At 40.2% G+C, this 13,821-nt stretch overlaps 1 protein-coding gene across 3 annotated transcripts; it reads right to left on the bottom strand.

Annotated features, from left to right (window-relative positions):
- Nucleotides 1–6,665: 6,665 nt before the first annotated feature.
- LOC147642382 (uncharacterized) lies at nt 6,666–12,252 on the bottom strand. 3 transcript variants are annotated; one of them, XM_086805739.1, is made up of 3 exons: nt 8,900–12,252; nt 8,722–8,819; nt 6,666–6,771 (listed from the first exon to the last, which is right to left on the bottom strand). In XM_086805739.1, exon 1 carries the CDS (start codon nt 11,213–11,215, stop codon nt 9,011–9,013), a length of 2,205 nt encoding a protein of 734 aa, XP_086661865.1. In that variant the 5' UTR covers nt 11,216–12,252; the 3' UTR covers nt 6,666–6,771; nt 8,722–8,819; nt 8,900–9,010. The 3 variants fall into 3 exon arrangements, with proteins under 3 accessions (XP_086661865.1, XP_086661876.1, XP_086661871.1); XM_086805750.1 differs by lacking the exon at nt 6,666–6,771 and adding an exon at nt 8,243–8,494; XM_086805745.1 differs by lacking the exon at nt 6,666–6,771 and having other exon boundaries at nt 8,672–8,819.
- Between the last annotated feature and the right edge of the window lie 1,569 nt (nt 12,253–13,821).

Raw genomic sequence — 13,821 nt, 5'->3', positions numbered from 1 at the left:
AAGTAAGAATTAGAATTGAGGATGTGCCAAAAACAGCATTTGAGACATCTTTTGGGCACTATGAGTTTTTAGTTATGCCTTTTGGTTTAACTAATGCCCCCGCTACTTTTATGACCATGATGAACACTATACTTCATCCTTATTTAGGAAAATTTGTGGTGGTTTTTATTGATGATATACTAGTTTTTAGTCAAAATGAACAAGAACATATTGAGCATCTTAGAAAAGTATTTCAATTATCGAGGAAAAATAAATTATTTGCTAAAAAGTCTAATTATGATTTCTTCAAAAAAGAAGTACAATATCTTGGACACATAGTGTCCGAGGAAGGAATTTGTATAGATCCTAATAAAGTTGAAGCTATATTAAGATGGAAGGCCCCATCTAATATAGATGAGTTACAAACCTTTTCAGGACTTGTAGGGTTCTATCAAAAGTTTATAAGGAATTCTGCTAAGATAATTGTTCCAATGACGAATCAGCTTAAAGGAAAAGGAAAACAATTTAGTTGGACTCATATCAACAAACTAGTTTGAAAAATTAAAAGTAGCAACAGCTATTGCTTTTATTTTGCAAATAGTGGATCCAAATAAACCATTTGTATTAGAAACGGATGCTAGTAATTTTGCTGTAGGAGCAGTATAATTGTAAAAGGAAAGGCCAGTTGCATTTGAAAGTACTTATTTGCTATACTAATTCTCTCTATTTGCTACTTCCCTTAGTGATAGGCTTCATTACGGCTGAGTCTGCCCTGCATCTCCAGAGGTTTGACAAAAACTCAATACGAAGCCCTTTGTGTGAATATATGCTCTTATGTGTGTGTGTGTGTATGTGGAGTGCATGTGTGAGAGCATATCTTGATACAAAGTTCTACACCCACTATTGGGCACTGATAACGTTAGTGGGGATGTCATAGTATCTAGTCCATACTATGCATAATGGAGTTGATAGTATATATACATATATATATACATATATATATATATACATACATATATATATATATACATACATATATATATACATATATATATATACATATACATATATATATATACAGATACATATATATATACATACATATACATATACATATATATATATACATATACATATACATATATACATATACATATACATATATATATATATACATATACATATATATATATACATATACATATACATATATATATATACATATACATATACATATATATATATACATATACATATATATATATATACATATACATATACATATATATATATATACATATATATATATACATACATATATATAAAGTTGGACAAAGCTCAAAGTAACTATTCAACTTATGAAAAAGAACTATTTGCAATTGTGCATGCTCTTAAAAAGTGGCATCATTATTTGTATGGTGCCAATTTTAAAGTATTGTCTAACCATGAAAGTCTTAAATGGTTAAGTACTCAAAAGGGATTAAAAGGTAGGAAGGCTAGAAGGGCTGAAATCCTACTACAAGAGTTTGATTTTTAAATCAGATATAGAAAAGATAATTTTAATCTCATGGGCAGATGCTCTAAGTCGAGCACCCATGTTGAGTTTTACTCAACTAGAAAGTAAGTTGCTGGCTCACTAAAAAGGAAAATGTGCTAATGACCCTAGCTATCAGTAGTTTGGAATTACTTCATTAAAAAAGATAACTCTCAAATAGAGAGTAAAGAAAATGCAGTTGCTATAGCGATAAAAGGATATCACTTAAAAAAGATAGTGGTTCAAAGGAATCACTTAAAGAAGGATCAATAAGTGAAAAAGATCGTTGGAAAATTTTTTCCATCGATAATGGATATTTGTTAAATAAAGTTTGCATTTGTTTACCCAAAGAAGAAAATATTTGTAAGAATATTTTACTAGAATGTCATGACAATCCAAGTGCAGGGCACCCGAGAATTTCTAAAACCTATGCACTTGTTAAAAGATAGTTTTACTGGGCAAATTGAAAGAAAGATGTCTAAAATTATATTATAAAATGCCCTAAGTGCCAAGTCAATAAAGTTGAGCGCCTTAAAGTAGGTGGAATATTACAACCGCTACAAATACCTAAGGGTAAGTAGGAAAGTATTTCTATTGATTTCATAGTGGGACTTCCTCGAACAAGTAAAGAGCATGATTCAGTGTGGGTAGTAGTGGATATGTTAGCCAAGTTGGTACAATTTATACCAACTAAAAAAGAAGTAAAAACACCACAATTGGCTAGAATGTTTATCCATCATTTATACATATTGTATGGATTGCTAGCAGATATAGTAAGTGATCGAGAAACAAAGTTACAAGCCATTTTTGGAAAGAAGTGTTCAAAAAGTTGGACACCAAACTTAGTATGAGTACGTCTGAACATCCACAAAGCGATGGGAAAGGCAGAAAGGGTTAATCAAGTCATAGAAGATATGCTTCGAGCATATGTTAATCATAAGCAAAACAATTGGAATGAGTATCTTCCATTATTAGAATTTGCTTATAATAGTGCTAAACAATCTGCTACCGATTTTAGTCCATTCATGCTGCTAATGTATGGATTTCAACCTAGAGCACCCATAAGAGTTGGCTTACGAAAAGAAAATTTACAAAGTGTAAGATTTTCTCAAAGACATGCAAGACATGTTAAACGCTACAAGAAGCAATGTTTAAAAAAGCGTAGGATCATTCTATTAGTTATGAGAAAGGTAGTAAAAGAAGACCAATTAATTTTAAGGAAGGTGATTTAGTTTATGTAAAGGTTATGTAAAGGTTTCTGAAATGTCAGAAACTTTAAAAAGTGAAAAAGTTCCAAAGTTAAGTCCAAGGTATTGTGGTCCTTATACAATACTTAAAAAAGTTGAAAGTGTAGCTTACAAGGTAGTTTTACTACCTGAAAGATCCAGAGTACATCCTGTATTTCATTTTAGTAGACTGAAATGCAAGATGGGAAACAATAATATGATCATTGGAAAAGAAGCAATAGTTGATTTTATAGAACCACCTATTCTTCCAATAAGCTTGAAAAGATTCTCGAATACTGAGAAAAGAAAACTAGACATTCTATGTTTAAAGGATGTTTAGGAAAGTGGAAAGATAGACCAGAAGAAGGATCAACTTGGGAGAGAGTGGTTACACTAAAGAAAAGGTTTCTTGAGTTTGTTTTTGAGGATGAAAACTTTTCTTTCAAGCGAAAAAAATGTTATAAGACTGACATGAAACACTAAGGTAAGACTAGAAAATATTGTTTATATGTAAAAGGTTACATATTAATAAGATTTAGGGAATTTTAAATAGGAAATACCTAAGCAATGGTTAATAGGTTTAATGGTTAAATTAAAAAGGAAAGTAGATGGTGCATAATGAGTGCATAATGAAAGCCCAAGGGACACAAAAGTAGGTGCCCCCTTTTAGGGGTGGTTGAAGAGGCATTGGACAAGGAAAAGGCAATGTCTAGCCATTGAAAGGTCAATGCGATGAAGTTGAAAGGTCATGAACCACTTAGACCTATGTAACCATGAGTTTAAGGACTATTTGGGATATGGTTGGGTGGAGAATCAAAGTACTAGTCTTACAAGTCCTCAAGCTTATAATGCAAGGAGCATTATTGTTCAAGAATTGAGTAATCTCGTAGCTCCATCCTATGCTGATTTGGAATAGAGGAGAATTTGAAAGGTCTTCCTCAAACTCAAGAAGAAGCAACAGCCACCTTGTGATCCACCCCATGATACATGGTTCACTAAATCCACCCCATGATACATGGTTCACTAAATCCACCTCATGGTACATGAAATAGTGTAAGGTTTGATAGTCAACATAAAAGACAAATTTGTTTTCCAAAAGATAATGATGAAACTTCTTCACAAGACATACCATCGACATTCCTTCTCTCTTAGTGGTTGTATAGTTCTTATTTGGCTCATTCAATCATCTAGCAAACTAGGAAATCCATGTTCTCTTCTCCTCATTGAGTTAATATACATCCTATGGTATAAGCTGAAGCATCAATGTGCCCATGGAAGATAATATCCAGAGCTCTCATGTCACATGCACTCTGTACACTCAGTGCATGGTGACAAACTGGCTCATCATCACCAATGCAATATTTGTACATTATTAGAACCTAGTAGGATGATATTTGTCATACGCCGTGACCCCATTGTACATCCTCAGTCCAGGATAAGTCAGGTACGAGCTACGTAAGTCATTCCTCAGCCTTAGCGGGTCAGTCAGTCAGTCAAGTCCCTTAACCCACTTGGAGAGAATCATTCATGTATGTAGAGTTAGTAGAAGCCTTAGGGTTTGCATCAGAAAGTACTTTGCATCCTGCAAAATATGCATTCATATGCCTGTGTATCATTTAGAACATCCCAGAAGCCTTAGGGAATTTAGTAGGATTTATCTAGTATTTTTTCCATATTTTATGGTATTTATTTAAGCAATTATTGTCATTTATAAACATAATGTTTATTAAATTATGACCAGCCAACTTGACCAACCCCTATCTAGTATAAATAGGCTTGGATAGGGCTTAGTTCTTCATTCAGTCTTTAGAAGCTAGGCACCTTCATCCTCAGCCTCCTTAGGAGCATCCCCGCCTTCAGCCCTAGACTAATCCAACCAACCCTATTGGAGCTTCTTCGTTTGCTTCTCCACTTTGGAGATCTTGCATTTTGCTTCCAATCAGCCGCTACAGTTCAACGCAGCAGTCTAATAGTTCAACGCAGTAGTCCAGGCACAGTGCCTACTAGTAGCTCTACAGTCCTTGTTACAGATCCTAGGCGCAACCAATCAAATCATAGGTGCAACCAGTCAGCACTTTTACAGGCCCCAAACAGCACATATCTCTGTGTTTCTGCATATAACAGAGTCGGCACCAGGTGTTCAGTCTAGACCAACCTTGCGTTTTAGTTTGCAGCAGTCCTACAGCAGTGCCTCCGCCCTCTGTGCATCATCCATACATGCTACAGATATTTGGTGAAGGTAACATATCATTCATAAGCATTTACAACATAGTTACATAGTTACATAGCTTAGAACATATCATTCATAAGCATTTACAACATAGTTACATAGCTTAGAACAGTCCACCGCAGTCCTTTCTCAGCCTCAAGTGTGCAGCCCTTTAGCCAGGCTTCCGATCCTCCGAGATCTTGCGTTTGTCTTATCTACAGTCCACAGTCATTCTCTCTAAAGTAATAAAGCAAATACTATCTCGTTTTATCGAGATAGGGGGCTCTTTAGTGGTTATTCGGACCCAATCTCGTGGATACGAGTCCATTAAATCTTAAGCTCACATAAAGTTAATCCATGAAGACCTCTAAGAATTTCTATATGAAATCTTTTTTTATGGTGGATACGAGTCGCGTTGAAATGTAGCTAGTACATTTATAAGTCTAAACGACATTACTTTGTAAAGCAAAAGTCTCATCCTCTGTAGAGCGAAGGTGGTCTTATGTTACTCTTTGTGATCTATGGAGACTTGGTCTTATGTTGGTCTTTGGGATCTATGGATACTTGGTTGTACCCGAAAAATCCATTTAAGCAACTGTAGGCATCTTTCTCTACTACCCTTTCAAGCACATGATCATTGTAAGGCGTGGGGGGTGGTGATCTCTCACCATGGTAGCATTTACTTTTTTCAAGTTCATATATATGTGGATCTTGCCATTCTTTTTAGGTGCTATGACTATTGGTGAAACCCAATCTGTGTGCTCAATCTCATATATGAAACCTACAAAAATCAGTCTCACTTCTTTCTTGATGGTCTTGGGAATACGTTTCATCATACATGTACAGCTTTGCACCATGCACTAATAGAATTGTATACTGTAGACTTGTGGAGAGACTCTATTTAGATTCGAGCAACTATATGTAAATACATCTCTATACTCTTTTAGTAATATGTTAATTTTAATCTCCTCCTTAGGGGTTAAGTTAATACATATCTAAACATTTTTTATCTCTTCCCCAAAGAGGCTTCTCTACTTTTAAGGAATTCTCTGAGGAGTGCCTAGTGTTCTTTTAACACTTCCTCATCTTCTTTATCATTATCTACCAACCCTGAGACAACCTTAGCTCGAAGCTTGCACTAAAGCCTCTTAGTGGTATAACATTGCATTTCCTAAAAGTTATTTCTTCATGGTTTTCAATTGGTTCAACTCTTTTTGGTTCTGCGAGTACGGTGGATATAGTTCTCATAGGAACGTGGCATTACCGTCTTTGTCACAAAATTGGGTTCCTTGTGTGCATCCAGTTTTCCTCCTCTTTGGGCTATGGCAGTGAAGCAATTGAAGTTTCCTTGCCTTACTTAAACCCTGATGCATGGTATTTTCATGATGTTTGGTACACCATGATGCGTATGGTGTGTCCATTTGTATGCTATGTCCATGATGTGCTTGATATGTACATGATGTATAATGTCCACATATGCCACATGGCATTTTAGCTTGGACACTATGTTGCCAATTAGTAACCCATGGAACAAAAGCTCACTCACTATTATGCTTGCCAAAAAAATAACACCCAACCAACTATTAACATCACGCATTTGCACACACACACACACACACACACACACATTCATGTAGAGAAGCCAACCTAACCATGCTCCTCTCCCCCCCCAGCCGTTCTCCACCTCAAGTAATTTAGAACAATATAGATAAGCTTTACCTCTAAACCATAGTACTTGTCGTTTCCCGCACCATGCAGATCACTCCATATGGTTCGGTAATTGAACATCCATCTCCAATGACTCACAATCGATGGCTCTACACCTAATTAGATGAATATAAATAAGCTTTACCTCTAAACCATAGATCACCTTGCATATGGATAACTACTTATTGTTTCCTGCACCATGCATGTCACTCCAAATGGTTCGATAGTTGAACATCCATATCATGCAACTCACAAATGATGACTACACCTAATTATGTGCACACATACTCATTTATATGCTCCATACATGGTAGCATTATTCATGCTTTTATGAAAATACCAAATTGAAAACTTATGTTACACCTTGCATGACCTATTGGGTATTAACATACTCCAAGCCAATCCATGCCAAGGATGGATTTTGATAGACTCACAAACCTAACTATGCTCCCCCCACGCCCTCCCCCTCCACCTCCACCCTCAAGCAAAATAGATGAATGTAGTAGTCCAAACAACACGTGGACTACTTGTCGTCTGCCGCACCATGCACATCACTCCAAATGGTTCAATAATTGAACATCCATCCCATGTAACTCACAAACAATGGCTCTACACCTAATTAGATGAATATAGATAAGTTTTACCTCCAAACAATAGACCACCTTGCATGTGGATAACTACTTGTTGCTTCCTGCACCATGCATGTCCAAATGGTTTGGTAATTTAACATCCATCTCATGTGACTCATAAATGATGACTCTACACCTAATTATGTGCACACCACACCTACTCATTTATATGCTCCATACATGGTAACATTAATCATGCTTTTATGAAATAACCAAATTGAAAACACATGTTATACCTTGCATGACCTATTGTGGCTATATTACCATACTCTATGCCAAGGATGAAATGCTAATTATGTTTTTATGTTTGTCCAACCACATCTCAGCTTGCCATTGCTAACCCTCACAATGCCACTCTTTAGCGTAACATCCATTAGTCTCTCTCTCTCTCTCTCTCTCTCTCTCTCTCTCTTTGTGCAAACATTCCACAATAATCCCAACATGTTTTAGAGGGGTATCCTTGTTTACTTTATATATTTTTGGTGGCCAATGTGTGACGAGCATGGATTGCTATATTGCCAAAATGCTTGGTAATTAAGACAATTTTTAGTGAACTAAGTATGATGTTTGACCAACCTTGTGCATGCATGCACATACAAAGGGATGGTGTGCACTTAGCACCATGTGTGTTACTCTCATCATGTGCATTTGTATTTATTGAACAAGTCCCATAAATCATATTTTGGTTATAAGGACAATAATATAAAAACTATCAAAAACATCTCTTTTGTGTGTATGTGTGGAGTTGAAGACCCATCCAAAACAACAAGTGAATTGGCTCTTGTAGTTCACAGTTATATCATTTGTGTTTAAAACCCCATTATGTTAAGATGGCTAGATAGTGAGTAAGAATAGATCAACTATGCAAAAAAAATTAAATGAAAAGCTTTTCAAGCATAAGGAATGCATTAGAACTTCATTAAGGATAAGTAACTAACATTCCTTTTTTGTAGGCCTTTGCAAGGAGCCACCATGTCATCACATAAGCCTTATATCCCCTTTCCTTCTTGTTTGTTAAGCACCTCTCTTATGTATCCACACCCTTTATGCAAGGAAATGACACCATTGACAAAACAAATTCTTGAAATGAGAGTTGTGTAAAGACCACACAGTTGTGTAAAGACCACACAATTGTGTTGCCTTGTTCAACACAAAGAACGTTGGGTGAAAACACAATTGAGTTGCCTAGTTCAACCCAAGCATATATTGCCTTGCAGCACAAGAAGAAAGTATAAAGACTATCTTCCATAATGAATTTTTTAAAGCATGCACCTACTTGACAAGTTAGCAAGGAAAAAGGCATGTTGAACCATGTCCTCCCTTCCCTTTCCCCTTTCCCTTTCCCCCCCCCCCCCCTCTCTCTCTCTCTCTCTCTCCACACTTGCACTTTAGAAGAATCATCTTTATAAAAAAAAAAGAATTGAGTGAGGGACTCACCATCTTTTAGTGGGCCATGTAATGTAAAGGAATATGATGTGTTGGATCTTAACCAACCAAAAAAAATGAGGGAGCAATGAGCATCTCAGATCGATCCCCTACACGAGAAAAGTGTGATATTGTAAAATTATCTCTCAGAGTTTACACGTCATTCAGAAAGATAATAACTTTGACTGACCCGTATTATGGCGAAGGGCTGTCTCGCAAAACGCTGATGAATTGCAGCAGTCCGCTCCCAAGGGCCATGTACATCATGGCGGCCGGCCACTCTTCCTGCCTCTCGTGGCTTTCAGGATCCCGCGTGTGGCCTTGTGATCCACGACTTTTGTCCAAAGCCCAGGTGCCCCAGCAGAACCCACAGGTGAGTAAGCAGCTCTCCGCCTTTGGCCAGCTGCTCAGTGTGGGGATGGGCATTTTCTGCGATGGCGATGTAGATGAGAATGTCTACCCACACCTCCGTCAGCCTCTTCCACCGATCCTCAGCCGGCCAGTGCTCCATGATGGTGCGCCCCAACTTAATGCCGGGGTCTATGGAAGCGACCCCCCTGCTCGACTGAGACTCGGGGTCCGTATCGGAGGGCCTGTAGTCCTTGAGGAGCGCTGACTCCATGCTGTGGGAATGGTGTAGGAACACCCCTTGTAGTTGCTCTTTCAAGCGGGCATACATGGGAAGGCAGAGGTCCGGGTCCCCGGGAGTCAGTTTGGGGCGTGCTATGAGAAGATGCAGGCAGTATCGCGACAAGGCAATGCTCAGCTTCACCGGCTCCTCCTGCCTCCTGTCGCTGTCGAGGCTGTGGATGAGATCCATCTCGCACACGCTGGTGGCCAAATGCCAATTCAGCACAGCCTCCTCCAGGCCAGAGTCGTTGGCGGGGGAGAATTCGGGGCCTATCCTTTCACTACCCTCTTGCGCCTCGAAAGGGAAGCTCACACTACGTGCGATCTGCTCTCTCCTGTGTGCCAGGTTGTGAGGTGTCACATCCGCGAATTTCTGGGCCAACTTCTCAATTAAGTGGTACTGCACGTTCCCGGCATCCACGTCCACCAAATTGAGAATGCCTGCTTGCTTTTCCTTCACCCTGAGGATACGCTCGATTTCCAAGCGTTTGAGGTAATGCCAGCACACGGAGGTCATGCTGTCCACGACAATGGAGCGTTGCCCAATTCTCTCATCCCAGTGGCTCTTCCTGGGAGCACCCACATAGCGAAATGCAGAATAAAGTGCACTGGCATTGAACCTGTGGAAGCTGTTCCGATAGTGGTGGTCCGTGGTGCTGGCCACCAAGCGTTGCTCTGTGATGTATGCGCAAGCGAGCCACACTCTCGTCCAGTTAGACCTCACGATCTTGTACATCTGCAAGCACTCTAGCAAAAGTGCAATCGTGACAAGCAAGATAGTCAACGCTCCAGCCAGGTGGACAGTGGTGCCACCCTCGCAGGTGATGTGGGCGGCATCCAGTGCCAGCAGGTCTATGGCAGTAATGAAGAGCAGTAGGATGCTCAGAAGGCGGGTGGTGACGCCGATTCCTTGGTAGCATCGGCCTCCCGCGCCTTTGGTGAACACTCCATCATAGATGAAGCTGAGCTCCATGTCAATCACATAGATGATTTTCAAGGGGCTCAGCTGACCACCAGGGAAAAAGATCTTCCTGACCTTTTCGTAGTCGTCGTCCTTGTGGTGGATGCGGAGATTGGCCAGGCGCCTCCGGTAGATCTTGAAGAGGGCGTGGGCCAAGCACACCTCATTGATATAGCGAGCAGTTCTCTTGAGCTCGCGGCACTTGACTACATCCACGTAGGTCACAATGGATTTGTTCTCTCTGAGTGAAGCCGGAGTAGTTGATGGGTTCTGTTTCTCGTGAGTGCGGTACCAACTTGCCTCCCCTGACACTATGAGCGGGTGGAGTACGGCGGCCGGCTCCTCCTGATGTTGATGATGATCCAATGCCATGAACTTGTAGATGGGTCGCGCAGATCGCACAACCTGCTCTGCACTGCCACTCCACAGGGCGTACACCCGCTCCCCGTATTTGAAAGCCCCCACCAGGAAGATCAGAACGCCGCTGGCCAGGAACTTGTGGCAATTGCCCGACCGGCTCAGAATATATCCGGCGCCCAAGATCTCCAAACTCATTTTGAAGCCGTGCCTCTGCCATAGTTCATTATCGGCGGGGGAATAGGCGCTTATAGAGTCGGCAGCGCCCAAATGGAAGAGCAGAATGGGCGCCCAGAGCGAGAACACTGTGTCGCAGCTTGCACCTAACATGAGGCCGATAGCATATGCTGCCAGGGCGTCCAGTCCTATGAAGGCCATCCACACTGCGGAATGCAACACAGAGTTGGAAGTGCGTTTTCTGAAGAATCCTGTTAGCACTAGTAGCAGCTGCAGAGACATTGTGACCAGCATGAGAATGGTGATCTGCCACTCTTTCCAAGTTTGGAGGAAACTCTCGAAGATCGAACTCCGGGATGTGGAGCCCGGACAGGTAGCCATGGTAGCTAAGTTTTGGCGGAGAGTACATGTATCTAAGCATGAGGATCAAGGCACATGTAGACACACCGACAGAATCGGGTTGCGTAAGAAAAGGAGAAGAAGGTTTTGGTAGGGAGAGGGAAGGTGAATGGAGTTTAGATAGCTGGGGGCTGGATTAGAGAGAGGTTAAGCCGACAAACAACCTAACAACCTTACAGAGAGAGAGAGAGAGAGAGAGAGAGAGAGAGAGAGAGAGAGAGCAACGGTCAGAAGAAAAGGGGGAAGGAGGAGGAGAGCGGATTCGAATTTGGTCACTGCCAACTGGTGTTTACAGAACAAGGAGGGAAGGTTGCTGTGCTGTTCAGTGAGGGCAAGACTTTTTTGTATATGTGGCCTGTGGATCAGATAGGAAGCCGAGCTGGTCCAATGAGCGGAATGGTTTTTCGAATGCGTGGCCTGACAAAGCGAGCGAGCTGGCAGGTTGAGTCAGTGGAGAGAGAGAGAGAGAGCTGGGCCTTGCGCAGCCCAGCGTTGAACGGGACGGTTGGGGGTAGGCCTATATTAGTTAATGTGGGAGACTATTTTTGTGATCAATCGATCAATAAGACTTTTTTGGCAGACCTTTTGAACAAATGGTCGAAACTTGAGACTTGAACTTAGGCCTAAATATATATATATATATATATATTGGCTTTTAAAACAAAGGGCTAGGCTAGGCGCATCTTTTTTGTGAGAACGTCTGGGAGGTTTCTCTTTGTTTGTTGCTGCCTGGAGTACCCTCTTAAAAAAAAATTGTTCTCTTTGCTCGAAAAAAATGGTACCTGGCTGGCTCCTCTCATATGAGATCTTTGCTTGTTCTCACATCAAAGTCGGGACTAACGCCCACTCGTATAAATACTGCATACGCCGCCGGCATCGTCATTTGCTCCTACCTATCGGTCCCCCTTCGAAGCGCGTCGCATACTCGCAAAAGGATTTTTTATCTGGCTTCAAGGAAGAACGGAGACGGGGGCCGTAATAAATTGCAAATAAAAAATAGTTATATACTGAAAATGAATCCAAAATGTTTTTTGGGTAAAATTAATTAGTCTGCTGAAAAATGTTTTGCAAATTTTTGTTTTTTCAAAAGGTTAGTAAACTTGGATTTGCCACCTTTTTAGAACACTAGTCCCCCACCCGTCCTTCGAACGCACACCATGGAGGCAGGCCTTAATTTGTAGCCCATCTAGCACTCGTTGCTCTTGCAAGCATCATTCATTTGATGTGCATGTCCACCAAGGCATTGCCCAAGAACCCTTGACAAATTTGTTTTTCTTTGTCACTTGCTTCTCTATCACCCACATGAGTGAAGTTGACCATGTCTAGAACAAGCACAACACGTTTTGCAAACATGCTCAGTTAGTCCTATTCCATAGGCTTTCAAGGTGCACCCCATAGTCATTACATTTGCATTACACACACACTCCTAGCATGCCTCCCTCTCTCTTTCGCTCCTTCTGTCTCTCACCTTATCACACCACACGTCGTTGCCTGCTCACCCTTTATAGAGAGGTGCAAGCTTCTCTCTATTACACCCTTGCCATTAGCATCTCACTCTTTAGCCTGCAAATAAAAAGAAAACGAAAAAGCTTGTTTCTTTAGAACACTAGTGGCTTGACCCGTCCTTGACAGGCAAGAGTATTCTTGCATTCATATTTGTCGATCACAAATCAGTACAGTAGAGAGAGTTGTTGCTCTAAAGTCCCAAGGTCACGGGTTCAAGCCCTCATTGCAAAAGTGATGGCACGCACGGGTGTGTGTGTTTTTTGAATTTCTAATTCCAGCCAAGTGGCCAAAAAAAAACGCTCATCCTCGAAGAGTAAGTAGAGATAAGCCTTACATTTGAAGAGTAAGTAGGGATAAGCCTTATATTTGAAGCCCATGATGGGCCCCATGGTCCCTAACTTGCCAACCTATATATAAACACATCATGCTTGCCATATATATACATGTAGAAGCTCCTAAAGCACTTAATTTCATTGAACAAAGCACCAAACTTGGCGTAAATAAACAGCTAGCATTTCAACCCAATATAATGTTGACAATCTCAACACACCTGAACAAAGCCTCTCGTTGTAAGGGTCTTGACCATACAAACCCAGCAATAATCTGGGTTCTAAAAAATAAAGATATTCCCTGTTTACGAAAAGAATGTATTAATAGCAATATAAATTTATCAAACAAAACGCAAAAGCTACATAAAAACAAGTTTCTATATATGCCATAAAACACCGGTGCTCCTTAATAGTTCGATAATTAGAGATGCTGTTGCTTATCCTTCCCAAAATGGAGGGTCTACAATTTAGCCATGAATATTACATAGATTATAGAAAACAATAATACCTAAATTATAGAAATCTAAAAAATAATTACCTTCAATATCTTGGCCATCATCATAAACAAATGAAAATGATCTCCTTGCCACCTCTATCCTAAGAAATATACCCCTGATATCAAATATAACAGTCATCACAACACTAAGAATTTACATAACACTTTAAGGTCTTCCTCTCTCCCTCGCTCTATATATATATATATATATATATATATATATATATATATATATGTTTAGTATTTTGTGCCAAGCA

This window comes from Cibotium barometz, chromosome 1, assembly GCF_041138505.1.
Source record: "Cibotium barometz isolate CiBa-2024 chromosome 1, ASM4113850v1, whole genome shotgun sequence".
In the NCBI taxonomy this organism is placed as follows: Eukaryota; Viridiplantae; Streptophyta; class Polypodiopsida; order Cyatheales; family Cibotiaceae; genus Cibotium; species Cibotium barometz.
The sequence above is the reverse complement of the archived record's forward strand: the minus strand, read 5'-3'. Positions and strand labels throughout refer to the sequence as shown.